Here is a 23,366-nt window from a genome sequence, read left to right on the forward strand (position 1 = left end):
GCCTTTTGGGAAATGATACATAATGAGTTGAAAAAGGTATTTAGATATACCTTTTCTAAGAAACCAGAGGCCTTTCTCCTGGGCATGGTGGACCGGAAGGTGCCAAAGAAGGACAGAACTTTGTTTATGTATGCAACCACAGCAGCTAGGATTCTCATCGCTAAGTTCTGGAAAACACCAGATTTACCCACACTGGAGGACTGGCAGACGCAGTTGATGGACTACATGGAGTTGGCAGAAATGACTGGCAGAATCCGAGATCTGAGTGAAGAAACAATGGAGGAGGACTGGAAAAAATTTAAGGACTATTTGCAAAAACATTACAAGTTGTTTGAATGTTAAGATAGCGCACGATTAAGAAACGTTATGCTTCTGCAATTTATTTTAAGCAAATGATAAAGTAAGCATTGATGGAAAAAAAACGAGACATATTTGAAACAAAATATTATGTTTATTAAGAGTGTTAAAACCAAATTACAAATTTTTGAAATTGGTAACATAATATATTTAAAGGTATAATAAGATGGGAAACAAGATAACAAATTGCTGAACTGGCTAGAACAATGAATGCAATGCTGAGAGGATGTGAGGAGGTCCAAAAGTGAACTATTGAAGGACGCTAAGGAAAGTTTCTTAATATTTCTTCTTTTTTTATTTTTCTTCATATATATATATATAAAAAATGTTTCTTGCATGTTGCCATGTAAACAAATTTGTTAACCTATGAAAAGAAACGCAATAAAAAATTATTAAAAAAAAAAACAAAGTATTGGAGCCTCAGCTTCAGGATCTGTCCTTCCAGTGAGCACTCAGGGCTGATTTCCTTAAGAATGGATGGATAGATAGATAGATTGGATAGATAGAATGGATAGATGGATAGCTATGGATAGATTTCCTTAAGAATGAAAACTCCATGGACAAAGACAACATTTCCCAATACATACATATATATGTAACAAGGGTGTGAATCACCATCTTGGGCAGAAGTGGGATATGATCTTCCTTCCTTCTCTGGCTGCACAATGGCCATTACTTGCCATAGGAAGCCAGTCCACTCCTTCCATCACCCACCCTACAGCTGCCCCTCTCTGGTTCTCGCCCACAAGCTGACGTACAAGCATTCCGAGTGACGTACAAGCAGCAGCAGGTATAAACATCCAAGGGCCAACTAGGAAAGTGAATGGATGGAAGCAAGATTCACTGAGCCCTATGCTGATTCCTTCCATGAACCTAGCATTGTATATGGAATCTGCACCAACTTTCTACTGTTTATTTCCTGTTGGCAGTCATCAGTCTCTGGAGACAATGGGGGTGAAGATATCCAGCATTCAGTAGTCCTCCCATCCTACCTTTTGAGGCTAAGAAGGAAGGGAATTCTCAGAAACAAATGATTCATGGATCGAAGGGCCCATCCATAGCTTGTGCTCTCTCTTGTGCGCAAGAGGAAAGAGGTGCAGATTTTAGGCTCTGCGTGGTGATCAAGGCATACGAGGGTGCTAAGGAAAACAAGGGTTCATTTCTTTAGTGGCTGACTTAGCACCGTTCAGAAAACAATGAAATGGCCTAACCGAAAGAGCAGGGAACTAATCAGATCAAATGAGTGCTAAGTCTGCAGTGGAATGCTTCACGAAATTGGAGGAATGTGGCGCTAATGTGCTAGCTTGTGTTACAAGCAAAGCAATGGCCTGCACAGACCGCAGAGGGTGTTGCAGCCTAGTGCAAATAATTCCTTTGCCACAAAGATGGGGAGGATTTATTAGCGGGCTGACTTATAATTGAAATCTTACCCTTTTTAGGGATTATTTCTCACTGAGCTGAAGGAGAAGCACTGTGTTAAAACAAAATATTTGTTTTTCTCGCTGTTTTGTTAAATTGACATTGAAATGAAGGTTCAGGGAGAAAGTTTCAGACAGATGTCTCTTAAAGCACCAGTGTAAAATACACAGACACACACAGGTGATGGTGGAAACCATGAAATGCTCACACACACACACCATAGGTTTGTAAGCTTACTTTAAGCGTTTATGTTTGCCAGATCCTTCAGAGTTGCTACTTAAATACCCCTAGCAGCATGCTATTAATTCATTCTCTCATTCATTAATTGCATTTATATCCCACCTGTCCTCCAAGGGACTCATGGTGGTGTATATAGTCGTCTCTCCCCCTCCCCATTTTATCCTCACAACACCCCTGTGTGTTAAGATAGGCTGTGAGGCTGTGACTGGCCCAAGCTCACTCAGTGGGGATTAAAACCCTGGTATCCCAGGTCCTAGGGATGCGGGTGGTGCTGTGGGTTAAACCACAGAGCCTAGGACTTGCCAATCAGAAGGTCGGCGGTTTGAATCCCCGCGACGGGGTGAGCTCCCGTTGCTCAGTCCCTGCTCCTGCCAACCTACCAGTTCAAAAGAACGTCAAAGTGTGGAAGACACAAGATCTACCCACCAGGGAAGAATGGCAGATGAAGCTGATGCACTACATGGAACTGGCGGAAATGACTGGCAGAATCCAAGACCAGGAAGAAGAGTCGGTGGAAGAAGATTGGAAAAAAAGTATATTTACAAAAACATTGCAAAATTAATGAATGTTAGAAGGATGCTGGAATGAAGTTATATGGTTTTAGCGGAAATGTAATAAAGAATTAAGTAAAAGCTGATTGATAATGGGCCAAAATGAAAAAATTAAGGTTAGACCGTTAAGATAAATTATAGAACAAAAATTGAGAAAGATGGAAAGAATTTGCTGAAACAATTAATTGAACTAGCATACGAAAAAGGGAGGTGCGAGGAGGTCGATGAAACAAGTAAATGAAAGGTAATGATATAGAATACTGGATGTGTGTTTTAGTGTTATTGTTTCTTTTTGTTGTATTGTTGTATTGTTTTTTATGTTTTTCTTTTTATGTATTGTAATGTATGTCTTGTTAAATTTTTTGCTGTCTTTTTTGTAATTTTTAAACCTTCAATAAATATCATTAAAAAAAAACAAACAAAAGCACGTCAAAGTGCAAGTAGAACGGTACTGCTCCGGTGGGAAGGTAAACGGCGTGTCCGTGCGCTGCTCTGGTTCGCCAGAAGCGACTTAGTCATGCTGGCCACATGACCCGGAAGCTGTACGCCGGCTCCCTTGGCCAATAAAGTGAGATGAGTGCCTCAACCCCAGAGTCAGTCACGACTGGACCTAATGGTCAGGGCTCCCTTTACCTTTACTTTATCCCAGGTCCTAATACAAAACTTTAACCACTACACTACCCTGACTCTCGTAGAGCAGTGGTTTCCCAAAGTGTGCTAGTTCCAGGTTGTGGAGCTCCATCACATGAAGTTTATTTATTTAAAGGAGGGTTTGTTGCACTAGGGCAACAGAGTGCTTTAATCCACTTTAATTTCACAGTATTTCTGGCATGCCTTTGAATCCCTGTAGCAAAAATACATCTAGAGGTGACCTCTATGCACTTTGAAAAGCATGTTCTTAGGGGCCTGCTATTCAAAGGGCAGGAGGCGAAGGCAAAAATCTTCTTCACTGAAACAAAAATCACACTTGGGCATGCTTAAAAGTTGATATTTGGATTGTGGCCAATATGTCTGCTTTCCACCTTAGGAGGCTAAGTGCCATCTTTTCAGTTATGCTCTGTGAGAAATAACTTGGAATGGCAATATCCTATCAGTCCTTCTTAAGTAGTAATAGTACACTGGGGAAACTGGAGTTGGAAAAAGTACTTTGAAAGAGCTTTAATTTGCAAATTCCCCGTGGCCTGTAGCGCAAGAACCCTTGGCACAAATGTGTTCTTTTTCAAGTACAGTTTACAGCAGAGGACGAGAAATTGCATCACACTTTTCTCATCTCTTCTCAGATTTCCTTAGGATCGCTGATTGCAACACTCCAGGCTATTGTGTTGCTCTGGGTGGCTGAGTGAAAATGATCATTTACAGAAACGAAAGCTATTCCAGAGTTGAACCATGATCCGGTTTACTTTTAATCACAAACCCTGAGGTACCAGTGGGCTCCAGCTGAGGGATAGGACCACGGGGTTCAGGCTTTTTATTCTCTGCTACATAAAAAAGAGTAGACTAAGAGGTTTGTTTTTTTAAAAAATATATAAAAAAGGGCTGTATAATCCTGGATGTTTGGTCAGCACTGATGATTGGACACACACAGATAAACATCATCTGGAGGGCACCATGTTGGTGATTACTGCCTTATGTTAGTAGATCTCCACCAATGCAAGGCCCCTTGTGCTAGCAGACAGAAAATTGTTGGATGGAACTCATAGTTTAAACAGATAATAGGGGTAGATAAACAACCTTGTCAAGAGCATTCTACAGCAAGGGGGTCACCACCGAGAAGAAGGTAATATATTCAGAGAAGGTCCTCAAAGCATTCTATATGGAAATGCAGGCAACTCCCCATTTACATGGGGGTTGAGTCCCAAGGCAAGTTCCAAGTGAAATCGCGTACATTTGAAACACTATTGGAAAAATCTGCAAACACCTTCTAAACCTCTGGAAAGCCTTGGAAAGCTCTTTAAAAATACCAGCAGCACTGTGTTATGTACTGAGTTGAATAGAATCCAAAAGGCAGCAGTCTGATCGGTCCTAGAACAATAGCATTCAGAATGCAGCAGTCTGATTGGTCCTAGAACAATAGGGTCCAGAATAAAGCAGTCTGATTGGTCCACAGGAGCCACCCAATCCAGCTCCAGGTGGAAGTGAATCCGCAACCAGATTGGTCTACAGGTGAATCCCGGAATTAGCCAATCACGTGGGGCCCATTGTGTAAATAATGTATATAAAGCAGACATTCTGGGGGAACTTCCATTCCTCCTCACCACTATGAGCTGAATAAAGAGCATGAAATCCACTCTCGACATCGAGTATATTTCAACTTACCAGACATCAAACTCCGCCACAATCGCTCCTTTCAAACTCCCAATTCTCCACAGGCCTCAATGGTCAGTGCAGGGGCTCCTGGGATTGTATTTGCAAAGGTTCATGGGATTTCTGTTTTCATGACTCCCCCCCCCCTTATATTTTTAAAGTCACTTCCTGGTTCAGCATGATGTGTGTGTGCCTGGCTGCGCATCAGTTGGATGTGTATACATTGGATGTTGCCCATACTGGGGGCACTGTGCTGTTCTTAGAGTTTTCTCAGAGATTTCCCAGTCATTTTGCTACCTGAGCCCTTTTCACACTTCCCCCCACAAAACGCTCTGCATACTGAACAAGGTGGAGACAAAATAAGAGACAATATGGCAAAGGTGGACTTCCAGATGTTGGTGGACTTCCAGATGTTGATAGACTTCCATCATTTTTAGCCAGCACAGCTAATGATCTGGTTTCAGCAGAATGTGGAGAGCCACAGGTGCAGCACCATGAAAGCACGACACATATGCAACCTTGAGGCTAAAGCTGATGACGGTTTATTTTAGTATCTTGTGGTAAGGAAGAACATTAAGCGTTGAGGTGAAGGCCCGTATGTCCATAACAGAAGGGAGATTCAGCAGGGGAGAGGAGGGGAGGAATGTTAGTTCAGCTGTTTTGCCAAAGAAAGTCCCCTGAACGCTGTAGGTGCGTGAGAAATCCGTGTTCCCTTCCTGTTTGCCATAGCCAACCACCTGTGAATTCAAAGGCCAAGCAGTTACCAAAGCAGCAAACACCTGGGGTCTAAAAGTTCAGAGTCTGGTCTCCTGCAAGCACAATCCCGACATCATGTTAATTATGTCATTTCTGACAGGTTTCCTATCAACCGATGATACGTGAACTAACTGTATGCACGCTTTTGCATATGACAAACTTGGCCCAAACATCTGGGTTACTGCAAAATGGTTTCCTGCTGTACAAATTCAGTAAGCAGACAGCAAGCTTGCAGGGGAGATGGTAGCATAGGTTTGTTTTGGCAAGCAGCGTTGCACATTATCTTATACAGTGGTACCTCAGGTTACATACGCTTCAGGTTCCAGACGCTTCAGGTTACAGACTCCGCTAACCCAGAAATAGTACCTCGAGTTAAGAACTTTGCTTCAGGATGAGAACAGAAATTGTGCTCCGGCAGCACAGCAGCAGCAGGAGGCCCCATTAGCTAAAGTGGTGCTTCAGGTTAATAACAGTTTCAGGTTAAGAACGGACCTCCGGAACGAATTACTTAATTTGAGGTACCACTGTAAACAGAAAGTTGCTGCTTGGATAATATTGGGTGCTTGAAGTCAATTTGGAGATGAATGTATCGGATTTCACTTCAGATGGCAAGCAGCACAGTGCAAAATCCCTAAAACAAACTCCACCTGCAAACTTTATCTAGTACAGTCATACCTCGGGTTAAAGACGTTTCGGCTTAAATCTTTTCAGGTTGTGTCCCGTGGCGACCTGGAAGTACCGGAAAGGGTTACTTCCGGGTTTCACCTCTTGTGCATGTGCAGACGCTCAAAATGACATCACGCGCATGCGCAGAAGCAGCAAATCACGACCCACGCACGCGCAGATGCAGGTTGCATTCTGCTCATGTTGTGAACGGGGCTCCGGAATGGATCCTGTTTGCAACCAGAGGTACCACTGTAATGTAGAACCCTAATAGTCAAAATTGTGCCCTCCAGGTATGGCTCATCTACATGTCCAGTTGTCCCTCTACGCTGGCCACACTGGCTGGAGCTAATCATAGAACTGTAGAGTTGGAAGGGACCCTGAGAATCATCTAGTCCAACCCTCTGCAACACAGGAATATGCAGCTGTCCCATACAGGGATTGAACCTGCAACCTTGGCATTATCAGCTCTACCAACTGAGCTATCTCAGTGCTTTTTAATGGGAGGTGAAGTCTGGCAACATCTAGAGGGAACCACTTGGCAAACCTTGAGATAGCATGTTAAATGTAGGAACTTTAATATTTGAGATTGACTTCTAATACACTGCAGACCTTATTGAGAGAAAAATGAAGATCTCATCACTTTTGTTTGGATTTAAGCCAATTAAATCCCCATGAAACAAACAAACAGCTGAGAAGATAACAAACCTGTAAAAGTAAGGAGCATTTCCTTAATGAGTTCAGATGACTGTGGTTTTTAAGAAAGCCAAAGGTCATGAGATGGAAGAAACATTGATCAAATCTCAAAAATAATCAAATCAGTGTTGTACAGCTCTGACTGCAAACATAAGGATTTTGAGTAGGTAGTATGGAATATTTGTTGATTTTTATTTGTGTGTGTGAGCTCAGAGACAGGACACCTGCTTTCCATGAGGAAGAATCTTTGGCATCTCCAGGCAGCGCTGGGAGAGGCTCCTGTTTAAAATCCTAAAGGGCTGCTGCCAGCCAGTGTCGACAATGCTGAGCTAGATGGATCAAGGGTCTGACTTGGCATAAGGGATTTTCTTATGGTCCAGAGTGGTGAATTTTAGTGTGGTGTGTGTCTGTGTTAATGAGTTGCAATCTCTGTTCTTCTAAATATCCAAAGCAGAACCTACAGTACTAATCTCCCCATGCTTCCACAGGCAGGGAGACATGCGTCCTCCCCACAAGGGAAATGTGCAAGTTCTTCTTCTTCTGATATTACAAAACAGGAAGCATAAGTGTGAAATTGTGCAAGAGAACAGGAAGTACATCTCATAATGATGCTTCCAGGTCACCATACCAGAGGCTCAAAGCTACAAAGGGGGCAAGATTCCATAAGTCTAGAATTACAGGTTCTGCCGTCAAGCGGTTAGCAGATGTTTCATTCTTAGTGTAACAGAAGAATGTGTGAGAGAAGGATTGGCAGCAGGGGAGTGTGATGGAATGGTGGGTGGTGACTGAGTGACAGGCGGACCAAGACTTTGCCTAACAATGACAGTTAGGGAGCTAGATAGTTGGATAAAGTTGAAGGAAGAGTGGGAAGAAGATGGAGAGTTATCAGAGACAATGAAGACACAGGTAAAAAGATGGGGCGTTAGGACAGGTGATAAAGAGGGATGTCAGGTATCTTATAACTGCTATTTGTTAGTTCTTTACCAAACAAGTTGCTCTTGCTGTTCTATCCCACAAATACACATTTTCAATTCATGAATGTGTCCTAGATCTGGAGGACTTTAGATTAGACAGGGGAAGCCAATGTGGTCCCCTCCATTTCCCGTCAGAGCCAGTCAGCTTGGCTGATGGTCAAGGATGATGGAAGTTGTAGTTTAGCAACATCTGCAAGGCACCTGTTGGCTATCCCTGGGTTAGGGCATCGTCCCCTGTGCTGGCTTTGAATGACACAGACAAGTAAATAAAAGGAGTCTTCCTACTGCTTTCTGTAAATCAGTAGCACACAATAAGTTACTGAGGGAAGCCTGGACTCAAGGGCCCAAGGTATAATATGGACTAGAATGCCACTGTTACTATCCATCTATAGGCAAAAGCAAGAGAGGGACAATGGACGTTGCTCTTACCATTTCATAGTAAGCTACATTTCAACCATGCAAAAGCCAGGGGTTTCTACAAGCACTCAAATACACAAATGACTCTCCAACTAGGTAAGGCCACATTCTAGGTAATCCAAAGCATTCAAGGAAGACATGAAACAGGTTTGAGTGAGAAATGAGGCCTGTGGGGGGACGACTCCAAGGGCCAGACAGAGAAGCGTTTGACCCCCCCCCCCGGACTTCAGTTCCCCATCCCTGAGCTCTCTCTCTCTCTCTATATATATAAAGCATCCATTGGTACTCCCATATTTACATATCTATCTGTGAGAGAGCACATATACTCTGATTTCAGGTATACTCACATGGGTGCTCAGCACTCGTTTGTTTTTGCCCCTGAATCCTAGGAACCAGTCAAGCAAATGGGATTTTCTAAAGCTCTTCAGGGCTACAATCTATAAGCCATAAAAGAAAGAGAGCTTTTTAGGACAGATACACACTCCTTTGTGTCCTCCATCCAGCAAGCAAGAGGCATTATCAGACACATACCAGACAGGCAAAAAACTCTCAAGAAGGGTGCAAAGTAGGACTGAGGCCAAGGAGGAGGCTTAGCTTGGCTGGGAAGGGCAAGACAGAAAGACCCAGAGGACCACATTTTGGCCCCTGGAACTGAGGTTCCCCACCTAAAACGACCCAAAATGCAGATATTGTCCTAGGAGGAGTGTTTGGTGCATGAGCATTATAAATGAGCACCATTACATAAATTCCTCCATAGTTTCTTCTCCCTTTCCCCACAGTAGAGATACACCTTGAACCATCTTATATGGGATAGTTTATCTTGCAGTCCTATGCCCACTGACTTGGAAAGAATGCCAATTGAAAGGCTTGATCTGGATGTATTAAGAAAAATATAAGGGATATGCTACACATCAGTTCGGCTGTTTAGATTCTCATTTTGGAATCCGCCCAGTGCAAGTGTTCCAACAGCCCCGTACACTCATCACAATGTATAAACTCACATTAGCAAGCTTAGCAGAACAATCGCCCCAGCTTGGGGCAGATGGGAGGCAAGCTAGATGTTGATTTCTACAAGTGAGAGAAAATCTGACACCAATTTAAGAAATTTCCCCCCGTAACCACATTTTGGGATCTTGAAGATCTCAAGGCACAGCTGCCTCACACATGACAAACACTGAGAGAACATTCAAGGGGTAAACGAGCTGTTCATTTTCACTTATAAATAAATAAATAAATAAATTTTATTTATATCCCGCCCTCCCCAGCCAAGCCGGGCTCAGGGCGGCTAACAACAGCCAAATAAACAATCAAATAATAACACATTCCAAAAATGTTTCATTATAAAAATTAGTTAAAATCAAATTGATGGCAACCGATTAAACAAAATTGTGAAGAGCTGTGCGTTAATTTTTTTGCTTTGTTTTGCAAGAGCATAATTCAATTAGGAAGCCTAGATCTCAGGTCTCCCCTTTTGGCCTTGTCAGCACCATGTAGGCAATCACACACAGTCAGCCCAGTCCCACAAAGGCAATAACCCCCCCTCCCCATTTTATGGACCAGGAGCAAAGCCACTTAACGATTACAACAAACAATTAACAAGAGACGAAGACGGGTAGCGTTTTACTATTTACTACCTCTCGGGCAAGTCTGTCAAACACGTACTGCTGAGTAAGCACTTCGTTCCAGTTCCTGTCCACCTCTTCCCCAAGATGGGCATCGTCAGTTTGCTTAAGCTTTATGAGAGCTGAGACCTGTAAAACATGCGGCTCCTGTAGGAATGTCTCTGCTTTTGACAAAGTTCTGCTTCCAAAAAGCAAAACTTGCACGTTGCCATGAATGTTTGTTTCTCGTTCCAAGGCGTGCACTCCTTTTTATGCTCTGATCCAATGAACAGGCAAGCAAAATCTGTGCAGCAGTGGAGAGGCACAGAGCAACAGCAAAATTATGGTGTGGCAGCAATCTATTTGACCTTTATAGCTTAACTTAGGGCTTGTCTATTCTTCCGCTTGTCTCAGTGCTTTCCCCCAGGAAAACCTACACTTCAGCACTGAATTAGAGCAAACCAGGTGTGACGTTAACATATGAGAGTGCTGGAGGTGAAATAGTTAAACAGGTTACCCAATCAGGACCCAGGGGGTGGAGTCAGAGGGACTATAAAACCAGCTCTGGGAGGGGCAAAGGGAGGAATTCGTTGGGAGTTGGGTGGTTGGTTGGAGTGGGAGTGAATTGGGATAGAGTTTGTGGGTAGGTTGAGTTAGTGTAGCGAAATAAGCTGAGTCAGGAACAGTTAGGAGCTAGGAAGACAAGTAAATATCTGAGAGGTGGTTTAGTGAGTGAGAGCAGGCAGTGGAAGTTATAGGTCTGGATAGGCACCCCTCGTTTGTAATTGACCGATACCGTTTATGAAACCACACGCTTGTTAAACTGCAATAAATAAACAGAACTTTATGTTCCAATTTAACCCTGACTGGACGCAGTATTGTACCAGGTAGGGCCTGGGTAGTGGCAGCGAGAAATAAAGTGGTGGCACAGAGAAATAAAGTGGTGGCACCGGGGACCCTTTGTGATCGCCACACCAGGTATCCAGCAGATTGATGTTTGCTCCGATTCAGTGGTAAAGATCAGGCTTTCCAAGGGAAAGTGGCGGGGAAATGGAAAACAGCTCGGACCCAGGCATAGAAAGCACAGAACAAGCAGACAACCTCTTGGATCCATACTTCAAGACATGGGACAAGTGTTGTGTATATGTTCCCTTGTTGGTTGCTGGCATCCATCTGTCTTGAGAGACAATGGAGTATGCCTCCAAGGGTGAAGTCAAACTGCCATGTTAGCAGCACCAAGAGTGGGCAGTGTGTCTAGAGGTCCTGGGCTGCCCAGAAGACAAGACCCTTCTCTCAGCCTTCCTGATGTGGTCCAATGAAAGCAGAGCAAGACATTTGGCACCAGCTTGGCTTCAGGAGTTGCTGAAGGAGGCGTACAAGGTGCCATCCAACTGTCTTAGGGACTCCACTCCAGATTTGTGTAGGGCTTACTCCTTTGCCTTATTTTCTCTTGAAGATGTCCCACAAGATGTCCAAGATAAATGCTCAGGTGCCTAAACCAGTCTGGATGCAACCCACAACGTAAAACAAGCCACAAGTCTTACCTGAGCAGAGAATTCGTCTTCAGTTAATTTCCGGAGTTTTTCTTCAAAGTGCACAAAGAACTCTTCTATTTTTTTATCAACAAATTCAGTGCTAAAAGTTATCAAGGGCATAAGAAGTTTAGTTGTTATTGACCTTACCCCTTATGTGCCCGCATGACCTCTTAGATCTGCGGAACTGGCACTTTTACAAGTGCCACATGATATATGTACATTCTGCAACAAATTAAGGGCATGGCAGGTGCCACTCTTGGGAACTCCCTTCCCATTGATAGCAGGCAGTTACATGTCTTCACTCTATTGTTTATTTTCCATGCCCGCTAGCAACATTTTCTTTTCCGTAAGTGCATAATTTTTGCATGCCATATTAACATGTAGTTTTTTAGTCGGTAACATTTTTTAAAAAAATTAATGGCTTTAAAAAATGTAACTTGTTTTTAATGTTTTCTTTTATTGGCATTTAAAAAGTGAATATTTTAGGTCGTCTTTTGTAAGACGTGTCTTTCTTTTATTAAGTTATTTATATACCACTCAATAACTGAAGTTTCTATATGGTCCTTTGCTTTAGGAAGCAGTGCATTAATTATGTTAGAGGGGGGAAAATTTCACATAGGAATTCACAAAGATTGAATTCCGCAGCAAGCATCCCAAAAAGGAAGCAAAGGGACCAACAAGAAACCAGAGTGTCCTGAAGCTTTTGGTATATCATGCACCTGCTAAGCCTGGAGAGACTGAATTTGACAGGCCTCAAATGAAAAATAATAGTAGCACTTGTGTGGAATGTATTGCATTCAACAAAGGTAATATTTTACAGCTGGTTAATTAAGATAACAGTTTCTCTCAAGCAAACAATAGGGAACTCATTTGTTGCTTGAAGATTCATCTCAAATGCACTGCCCAAATATAAACATTCTCAGGTTCTTTATATTACCAGCAATGAGCATATTTTCACAGGCAAGAGCTTCATAAAAAATAAAAAGCAAGCAACAGTGCTGGCTGGTGATCTTGGTTCAGCTAATTGATTAATTATGACAACTACTCAATTGAGACTTCAAAATGTAAGAATCATATTTACAGCACATAGAAGAAACAGGTGTTTTAAATTTTGGGGATGACAGCTGTACACATTTGGAAACTGAAACTTGGTTTTTAACACGCTGCAATAAGACCAGGACAGGCAATCTAGCAGGGGGGTTGTGGAATCCAGGATTTCGTTTTTCTAGCTTTTTTGCTTGAAAAACACTGGGTCCTTTAGGTTAGATTCAGACTTTGCCTTTCTATGCCATGGAAGGCTGCTTCCACTGAAGGTACAGGAGGCAATATTTGCTTATTAATTCCCCACCATTAAGTCTGAGCTCTTCTACATTTGTTTCAAAGCAACATATGAAATAAAGGATTTTATGAACTATATAGTCTTATAAAGTCTACCTTTATTAAAGGTAAAGGGACCCCTGACCATTAGGTCCAGTCGTGACCGACTCTGGGGTTGCGGTGCTCATCTCGCTTTATTGGCCGAGGGAGCCGGCGTACAGCTTCCGGGTCATGTGGCCAGCATGACTAAGCCACTTCTGGCGAACCAGAGCAGCGCACGGAAACACCGCTTACCTTCCCACCGGAGCAGTACCTATTTATCTACTTGCACCTTGAGGTGCTTTTGAACTGCTAGGTTGGCAGGAGCAGGGACCGAGCAATGAGAGCTCACGCCATCGCGGGGATTCGAACCGCCAACCTTCTGATCGGCAAGTCCTAGGCTCTGTGGTTTAACCCACAGTGCCACCCGTGTCCCTTCTACCTTTATTAGACAGCTCCCAATCCAGCTAAAGTCTGATGTGCTATTTAGGCAATTGGACTTACGTTAACCACAATGGCTGCATTGGACCAATAACACCTGAACTTAATAAGATACATATGAGTCTGATATCCCCTCATGCAGCCATTTCACTGTTCCCATCACCTATCTGAACAAACAAGCCAGGATGTTTTCATTCTATCAGTCTTGAAAAATGGTTTGTGTGCCTGTTTGTTTTCTATGTCGGGCAACCTCTCAAGATATCATCACCAAGCTTGTCACAAGGACTCCTGAAGTGGTTTTGTTGTTGATGTTTGGGTGCTCACCACCAGTTTGAATCAAGATGGCGGACCCAAATGTCACTTTGTTGTGACATTGTCCATTTCTTTGGCATAGGGACAGCCAGCCGAATCTTGAGATATCATGGCCAAACTCATTGTTCCTTTAGTTTTTAGCGTGATTAATTGTACCTGCCTCCAGGCCACAGACAATTCATGTAGAAAAGCTTATACAAGGAAACACATAATGTATACATAAGCAAATGCATCTTGCAAAAGACACTAAGATTCTCAAGCGCTTTGGAAGAGAGCAGTAGAAACATTATTAATGGGGAATTATGGGACATACAATGCACCTTGGCTGCATTTTATACTCTAAACATGTCATATCTGTTTTGGAAAAGTGCAGGCCTATGCAGAGCCCTAGAATGTTCAGAGCCCTAGGATGGAAACAATAATATTAAATTTAACTGCTCTTGAAAAAATATTAATAGGCGACTTACTTATATTTGGTTGCCTGTGTTGTTACGGTAACAGAGAAACCCAGGATCCCAGATGTATTTCTTGTGGAAGGGTAGACATGGTAGCTTAAATCAAAGGAAAAGAATAACATTCCACAAGCACAAGTCATTTTATTCTGATCATTAACAAGTACTAACTAGTATATGGGAGCTATCCATCAAAACTGGTTCTCCCACATGCTCAATTAAAGTGCATGGAAGCAATACTTGGTAGATGGTTCAGATTGCATCATTAGAATTAGTGCTTTAAACCAGTGATTTCATTACTGCCTTTCAATGTGCCAGCTGCCTAAATGGAAGGCACATTTCAAGATTTGTTCTAACTATGTTGTACTTTTTTTTCAAGCTAATTCTGTATGCCTTACCGTAACAGTTGTGACATTTGTGACTACAGCATGGCACCATATACTAAACTGATTTGGGGATCTTGTGTTTGCATTGTGTCTGCACCAAAACTGAAGTTACTGAACAGCTGGAGAGGCAGGACTTCAAAGGTTTTGGTCCCTGGTTCTTGGTAATGGGATCATGAGAAATTTCGCATGCAGACAAAACCTAGAATGGGCTGGAGTTGGCCCCTGAAGCATCTTTATTTAACTTCCTCCTGCCACCACTATTTCTTTAATACCAGATTTGAATGTAATAAAGGGTTAGCTCTCAGAGTCATCCATTGGAAGATGATATCCAGAATTACTCATATTTAGAGTGACTTTATTCCATAAATTTCAGTGGGTTTACTCTGATAATGACTAGGACATTACTCACAGAGCTTTTGGATGCAATATCATCCAAGTCTTCTTGTACTGCTGCCTAATGTGCATTTTGGAAAGGGACACTGCTGATTTTCTTATTTGGGGCTTCTTTTTTTGCAAGCTCATTTACACTTCATTAGTGACTTTACAAGCACACATGGTGTATATCTGTAAAACCTTTATTGCTGGAATAATAGAATGGTAGGGTCATCTCTAACTCCCTGGGGCTGGACTACAACTCCCATTATCCCTGGGGCTGATGGAAGCTAGGGTCCAACAATATGTGCTGGATACCACATTAACCATCCCTGGGTTAAGGGATACCAGCTGTACTATAGAGCCTGAACATCTCTGAGTTTTGAATTTTTGACTGTCCCCCTTCCCTATGCCATGTCTGGACTGGTGAATGAGGGGGCCTCCAAGAATACAGAATTTGGTGACCCCCTGACTTAAACACATTCCATATTTCTGTCTCTTATTAAATAGCAGGAAGAACTCAGAGAAATCAAGTGCTCTGAAATTCTTGTATATGAAGCGATATTTACTGCTTTCTTCTTACTGCCATTCTTCAGATGGCAAACTCACCCCAGGGTATTCTTTGTTCGCAAGAAGTCAAAGCATGGCTCCTCCATATACATCTGAAACGGAACATGATATTTGCAGGGATATTTTCTTTGACCCAAGAAGCAAATATTCAAAATACAAGAAACAAGAAACCTCAACACGCGTGACTCTTTTTTTTCCCTTTAAAAAGTTACCAGGTATTGAAAACTCACCTTGGCTGACACTCATCATTTGAGAGTATAATAGGGTGCATTTAAAAAGAAATGATTCCATCGTCAAGGAGTTCACACAATATTTTACGCCACGCCTCCTTTTTGGCAGCCATATGATGCTGCAGCCCAGTGAAGTACAACAAAGGAAAAGGGAAGGGAGGGAAGACTTCAACTGGGGAGCTGTTGTACCCTGGATCCCATCAGGGTTTGGATTATTGTGGCAAACATCTACATGGTATGATGTAGGATGGTGTCCAAACCACAAAGGTTGGTGAACAAACCACTTCACTGAGAACAAACTCTTAATACACATTAAACATGAGAAAAGTGAAAAGTAAAGGTAAAGGTAAAGGGTCCATTAGGTCCAGTCGTGACCAACTCTGGGGTTGCGGCACTCATCTTGCTTTATTGGCTGAGGGAGCCGGCGTACAGCTTCCGGGGCATGTGGCCAGCATGACTAAGCCGCTTCCGGCGAACCAGAGCAATGCACGGAAACATTGTTTACCTTCCCTCAGGTAAGCACTTTGACATGCTTTTGAACTGCTAGGTTGGCAGGAGCAGGGACCGAGCAATGGGAGCTCACCCCGTCGTGGGGATTCGAACTGCCGACCTTCTGATCAGCAAGTCCTAGGCTCTGTGGTTTAACCCACAGCGCCACACCAGTATTATTATTATTATTATTATTATTATTATTATTATTATTATTATTATTAATTTTATTTTGCAACTGACTCCAGATCTAATCTCTAGAGTTTGTGAACTTAGTGTAAAACCTGGACTGGAGATGTTCCAGACTCTGGAGAACTGGAACACATAAAATGCAACTAGGTTCCCTTATATTACATCCCTTTTTTCTTGCCACTAAACGAAAACTCCCATTGCCATGTTGCTAATTCAGCAGACCTACTGAACAAACTGCACTTTACATTAGCTTGTTCCTGAATCTTGGACATTGTGTTTATATAATCAGCAACTGGACAGCATTCTGGGGAAGAAGAAAATGGGCATTCCAATGTGCAGTGGGCAAGGTCCGTCAATGACTAATATGACTGATACACCTGTTTGTGTTGCATTTATATTTCACACTTTTCAAAGGATACACCGAAAACCTGAGGATACACGTTAAGAAAAGCTTACCACAAGCAGTTCTGTGAGGGAGTAGTCTTTTAAATTCTTTGCACCAGTCTTAAGTAAGAGAGAGAGAGAGAGAGAGAGAATAAAACAGTCATTAACGGGGCTTTGATTTCTCTATGAACCTGAGAGCTCCATTCAAGTCTCTGAGTTGCCACAGTGAAAACTTAATAGTGAAGAATATCAGTAGTTTTCTAACTTCCTGTCTTTAGGGAGCCTTACCATACCTACCCCCGTTTTTGCTAAAGAAGTCCTGTCACACAAAGTTGCCAGTCAACCTAGCTGAACTTGACTTTTGTCCCACACAAACTGTGTGGTTTTGAATGCATTCTGGGGGACAGCTGGTCATGGCTGACAATCTATTTTTCATAGAAGCTTCTTTGTCATGACATTCTCCTCAATGAAAAATTCCTGTCAAGTATCTGGGCCTCTTTTCCTAGAAACCCACGTTTCCTAGAAACAGAGCTTGACAATTACTTTCTTGGAACATTCTCCATGGATTTTCTATGGCATGAATGCCTGTTAGGACACCGTTTGGTGTGGGATGAGAATTTGAAAGAGCAGAGGTGCCTGGCAGTGCCAGCCCCACGTCTTGAAATTATGCGAGGGGCAACTAGTCATCCCCACCTTATATTGATCTGAAAGGAATAGGGTTGAAATTCAATGGATAAACCATCTCCTTTAATTTTCTTGCCTTTTAAGTTTAGGCAAGAGAATGTGGGTTAAATAGCAATTGTCTAGGTCAGAGGGTGGGGGTTAATCCTTCAGGGCTAATCAGTGGGTGGGGGTCAGGGCTGCATCCTGGTAGTGGGTGAGACCAGAGTAAAAATGGATGGGGCACCCCATTCCCTTTCTGCTACCCTTTTTTCTTTTTCTGCCACCCCCTCTCTCACCTTTTCTTACCCCATTCTCCTTGTATTCCCACATCCCTGAAATTAGTATGGTGACCATATGCTGCTCCCATGCCCCAAAGTCAAGCTAGGCACTGCTATGTTTTAAATAGCAAATAGTGGGGCTGGATTTCAGAACCCCACAGATCAGACAGGGCCCAAAATGAGATATGCAAATGATGGGGGCAGTATTTAAATGCAACAGAAACATAATGCAAATGGGGAGAAAATGGAATCATTTATGAAAGTGAATATCAATCCTATTTGCTGGACTGGTTTCCATTCTGGACATAGGACAAATAAGCAAACACCAGCAATTTCTGCTCCTTTTCCCAGTCAGGATTTCCCACCATCCCTAATGAATACAAAACCCAACATAAAGGCAGCAATCCTTTAACAGTTTCTGGGGAGTAAGTCCCATGGAACTCAGTGGAGCTCAGTGGCGTAGCGTGGGCTGTCAGCACCCGGGGCAAGGCAAGTAATTTGTGCCCCCTAACCCGTGGATTTGCGCCCCCTTACCCGTGGATTTGCGTCCCCTAACCCTAACCCCCAGATGTTGCGCCCGGTGCGGCCGGCCCCCCCTGCACCCCCACGCTACGCCACTGGTGGAGCTTACTTCTCAGTAGTAGCACGCAGGATGCACTGTAATAGGTCCGAGTCTACGATACCTGGTAGTAGACCGTCACATCAGAGTTTGGATTGCCTGCATGAAGGGATTTCACTTTACACAGAATGTGAGTGTTTGGCAGTTCTATCACCCGGAACTGAATAGGGCATGGGTGTATGAGAGGAACAAACTGTAATTTTCTGAAAAGAGAGAGGGGCAAAATGAAAGAGGAGCCACCGTTTTTCATCTTCATAATATGAACATGTTTGTGAAGGAAGTAATCATCACAGATATGTTAACATTCACACTGGCACTTTCTACCTATATGATGCACACCAGTACTTAGCCTTAGGTGTACCCTGAAGTGGTAGACTGCTCCCATGAATAGCCATTGTTTGCCATTGGGCACAGTTACTTGAACTTCAGCAGACTTGCACCAAATATAAATTACCAATACTCAGGAAACAGCTAGGCTTGACTACTACAAAGAGTTACATAGATGTTTGGAGACCAGCACTGTTGAGACACAATCCTGATGGGATGGCAATAAGAGTGTCCCTGTTCAAATTTTGTTTGTTTGTTTGTGGAGTGCAACTAATTTGTGTTGAAATGTCTGAGGCTACTTCTTAGTAAGAGGAACGTATGATGCATGTGTATTGGCAGATGTGTAAGACTGGAATAGGATGTCCAATATTAAATGAGTAGCAAGTACTGTATGATTTGAGGACGAATGACTCAAGCATGACTGTGAAAGTTCTGCTCCCCCACTTTTAAAAAAATAATAATCACAACTTCCTGTGCGATCCAAACCTGACAAACTGTGGTTGATATCACTGTGGGGTTGTTGTTTTTTGAAAAAAGCTCAATTTCATTTTGTACTTTCAGAAGTTGCTTTGTTTGAACAAATTATATTTAAGAGTAATCGTTGCTTACATTTGAGATGTAACAATTAGATGTAGTTAATCTAGAACAGAAGAGGGACCCTCCAATTTTCTTCTCATGGCTGCACTGAAGAAGGAGAAACCTGAGAGCCTGAGGTTCACTGCAGCTCATCTTTGTAATGCTAAAATGTGGTTTATTGTTACATCCAAACCATGACAATATATTTCATTCTTTTAAAAAATTAGGAGGAAAATCAAGGATGGATGTTAATAAGCATTTTATAGCATTCAGCAATGCTCATCAAAATGCAGTTTTCATTTAATAATAAACTGGGTGTTCAAAACAAAGAAACCTGACCAAATGCGTCACTCTTCCCTCTCTCAGAACCCTATGTATATTTCTTAATCGTAAGAATCAAACCAGGATACTCACCCAGCAATATAATTCATAAAGTCCTTTGCTTCCTAGGACATAAGGGTAAAAGATCAAACATTATTGGAATGAATGGGTCTATTTTCCAAATACGTACACAATATAAACGGAACAAGGCATTTTTTGCATTCATGGAAATCATATTTAGTGTTCAACAACTATGTCTATTTTGTTTGCTTCCATTGCAGGCAGAACCCAAATTTCAGCTTTCCAACTCCATACTCACATTACTCATAAAGTTTCCTTGGACAAGTCCCTCTACCCACAGTTTTGATTTGAAAGCTGTCACAAATGCTTGTAGATCTTCTATGGTAACGCCACTATTAATAGTTTGATATTTTTCTACTAAAGACCACCTGCCATGCTCCAGAATCGAGAGTCGGAGATCTCTGTAAGATGCATCAGTAAATGTACGTTAATTTATTTTTTCACCATCTTGGACTTTTAGTACCCCTAAAATGGCAACACTCAGAATAATTGGAAATGCAGCCTCAGATAATTAAAATATATCAAAATAACAAATGCAAGAGGGATTGGTGACATAATTTTGCTGTGTAGCCTCCCCACACTCCCAAGACAGCAATGAGGAACCTGTGGCCCTTCATATGTAGATGGTCTCCCAAGTCCCATCAACCCCAACTGCCATGGCTAAAGGACATGTTTTCCTCACTCCCTTCTTTGTTAGATGGCCATAGGAACCTATGTCTGGCAGTGTGGCAGCTCTGGGGTGGCAGGCTAGGCAGAGCCTTCCTGTTTCTCACAACTCCTCATGAGATCCTGCACGAGGCTGAGGGGTCTTTTAAAAATGGTGACATGAGCAGTCATTTAATGCTTGGCAATCATTTTGATTCTTGCAAGTGGAAAATCAACACAAGACTCATATCAATCTGATCTTAGACTTATTCTTGGCTATATGTGAAAGTTTCTTTAGCAAAGCCGATTTTCTACCACTGAGCCTTTCCATGTAGTCTCCCTGCAGACACTCACTTTGCCAGCGAATCTGTTTTGAGGAGGTTGTTAAAATATGTCTTTTTTAGCTGTTCAATTATCATCTGGAAAGCTGAAGGCGAGACACTGAGGTTAGACAAGTGATCAATGATCAGTTGAAAGAGCAACTGCAAAGAAAAAGGAAAAGTTGACCAAATGAAGAGATACGTGGTACATGAATGTTTACTCAGAAGCATGACATGCTAGTTCTGTGGGGATTGTCCTCAGGTAAGTGGGCACACAGTTGTAACCTAACAGACACCTCATGTTGTGTCATTGGCTATTCTCACCATTCTATAATCAGACAAAACCCTCAACAGAAGGACCAGTCATGTCAGACAGAAACTCCCCAGATCATCCAGGAACCCATCATATTTCATCCATCTCTGAGGGCAGAACCTCTTAATGGGTTTCCCAGCCTTGAACAGTGGAGTGAATGAATCTTTATTGCTAAAAGCTATACACTGGGGAGTGGAGTAGCTACATTCAGCTCAAATGTCATGAGGGAATGGATGGCCAATGGCAATGGATGTACAGTGATGCCCCCTCCAATCAATGGAGTATTACCAATCAGTTCTGTGGCAAAGATCAGGTCGAGGATGCATCCATGCATGTGTGTGGGACCACTGATATACTGAGAAAGCCCCCCATGGCTGTCATGGAGGCCCTGAAGTCCTGATCTGGCCCATTTGAGGCAGCCTTGACGTGAATACTGAAGTCCCCTAACACCACAATGAAAGGGTTCTCCAACACCACATCTAAGAGGACCCCCACCAGCTTAGTTAGGGAGACTGTAGCACAGCTGGATAGATGCTACACTAACAACATCCCTGTTCTGGCTCTCTGGACCAACATCACAAATAATCCTTCAACCTCAGACATAGAATAGATATGATACCATAAGGACTACAGGAAGGACTCCTTATTCTTTCACCTTATTTAAGCTGCCCAATTTGATGATGACATTACCATGTACATGTTCACTGGGGCCGACACAGATTAAATTGACTAAAATATATGGACTACTCACAGGTAGTTTATGGTTAAAGCCTTTCACTCGAATAACCAGACCATGTTCTTTGGCTATGATTTTGTATTCCATCTGAGCAACATCTGCTTGATATGCTGGTTCAGCAAGGTTGTGGGAAAGTGTGCTTACAAAAGTATCAAAAAGCACCATACTGGATGGAGAAGAATAAGTGGAAATGTTTAAAACAGTGGACTCAAAGGAGTTCAAGTACCATAATTCACAGGCTACACATGAAAGTGGGTGTTAGTACAATCTTATCACACTTAGGAAGGATAAAGTTTCGAACAATGAAAAATCCTCTTTACGTGTTCTTGAAATAACTGTAATGTCAAGATAGCAACCAAATAAAGGCAGATGCCATTAATTTCTGCAGATTTTCATAAAAGGCATCATTTGACGGTTGCTCTTTTTTAATTATTAAAAGATATGTAAAGATTATACAATATAATCATGCATTAACCATCCTGAGACTTCCAGATATAGGGCAGTATATAAATTCAATTAATAATAATAATAGTAATAGTAATATAAACACACACACACACCCCTCAAATAATCTCACTCTATCAATCATAGCATGTTATAATATACCACTATTATAAAAAGCACCTATTGTATTGTATTGTAGGTAAACTATTGTATTATTATATTCCATCTAGATATATTTTCCACTATTCAGAGTTTCTTACTGTACATTACTCATCACAATAGGGAGAAAGTGTCAAAGGAGGCTTGTTCTATTTTCCTTTATTTTTGGTCTCTGACTTTTTCAGGCTAAGGACATTGCTGTGAAATGAGAGTTAATTGTAAGAGGTGGAAATGAGAGCCTAATGAGAGTTCCCTAGATGATGCCTTCTCATAGTAGGAACTACAAGCTGTTATGAAGCAAAAGGGTCAAATCCAGCCATGTTCAGAAGCCACAGATACTTTCCACTACATCCTGTATCTAGAAAAGCAGACAAATAAATGTTGAACACTGTATTATCAACTTGCCACTTTATACAATCCAGGCAACAGCAAATTAGGAAAAATGGAAAGTAATCTGAATAGAAATGTCCTCCTATCTCCCAGTTAAATTAATGTAATATATTAGATATCACTACTTACTTTAATGCAGACTGTTGTATCACTGGAGTCACCAGATAAAAACAGATAAATGCTGGGCAGGAGGGAGAAGGGAAACAGAAAAAAACAGAAGAATCAAAATTTCATGTACGAGGAGATTTAGTCAGGAGGAGGGTGTAAATGCCCTGTACTCCTTAGACTTTTTGCCTCTGCTCCTCTGGGCTGTTGTACTTTAAAAAATGCAATTCCTGCGCATTTTGGTGCTCCAGTGAGCAGGCTGATGACACCCTCTTTGTTTTTCAGTGGCCGCATTTGGGCACAATTTCTATCTAATCAGCACTGAGTGGTGATTAGCACTATTCTAAATGTACATCCATTGGACAGTCTCCAACTGGACAGTGTGCAGGGCAACACATTTAGGTAATGGGGTAGGGAGAAAGGAGACACAGGAAGCGGCCATACGCCTAAACTCCTAATGTTGACCTTCAGGTCCAGCCAGACATCAAGGGAGTGCAGAGCTTTCTCTAGACAGTGAGAGGGATTTGGACAGAAGGTAGGAAATACCAATTCTGGTTGCATGTGAAAACAGGACACACTACCTTAGGAATGAAGGAGGGGCCAGTTCTGAGGGCTACTCTATCCTTATGAAAGGTGCAGAGATGTTTGGCTACTGAAAGGGTCCAAAGTTCAGAGACTCTGTGAGTGGAAGC

General features: G+C 42.2%; 1 protein-coding gene across 2 annotated transcripts in view; it reads right to left on the reverse strand.

The window, feature by feature from the left end:
• Nucleotides 1–5,390: 5,390 nt before the first annotated feature.
• The window catches only part of LOC308592728 (nardilysin-like), a 40,721-nt gene continuing 22,745 nt past the window's right edge, over nt 5,391–23,366 (reverse strand). Inside the window, exons 19-31 of one of the 2 annotated variants that reach the window (XM_081204432.1) lie at nt 22,699–22,750; nt 21,592–21,742; nt 20,562–20,689; nt 19,801–19,963; nt 19,575–19,606; nt 18,322–18,460; nt 16,770–16,817; nt 15,442–15,494; nt 14,090–14,173; nt 11,523–11,613; nt 10,012–10,128; nt 8,725–8,814; nt 5,391–5,608 (exon numbers count right to left, since the gene is read on the reverse strand). In XM_081204432.1, the coding sequence (XP_081060558.1) occupies nt 5,414–5,608; nt 8,725–8,814; nt 10,012–10,128; nt 11,523–11,613; nt 14,090–14,173; nt 15,442–15,494; nt 16,770–16,817; nt 18,322–18,460; nt 19,575–19,606; nt 19,801–19,963; nt 20,562–20,689; nt 21,592–21,742; nt 22,699–22,750 (1,343 nt within the window). In that variant the 3' untranslated portion in view covers nt 5,391–5,413. The remainder of the gene's footprint in view (nt 5,609–8,724; nt 8,815–10,011; nt 10,129–11,522; nt 11,614–14,089; nt 14,174–15,441; nt 15,495–16,769; nt 16,818–18,321; nt 18,461–19,574; nt 19,607–19,800; nt 19,964–20,561; nt 20,690–21,591; nt 21,743–22,698; nt 22,751–23,366) is intronic. The other variant, XR_014010627.1, reaches the window with a different exon arrangement.

This window comes from Podarcis bocagei (assembly GCF_964188305.1).
Source record: "Podarcis bocagei genome assembly, chromosome: 8".
Lineage (NCBI taxonomy): Eukaryota > Metazoa > Chordata > Lepidosauria > Squamata > Lacertidae > Podarcis > Podarcis bocagei.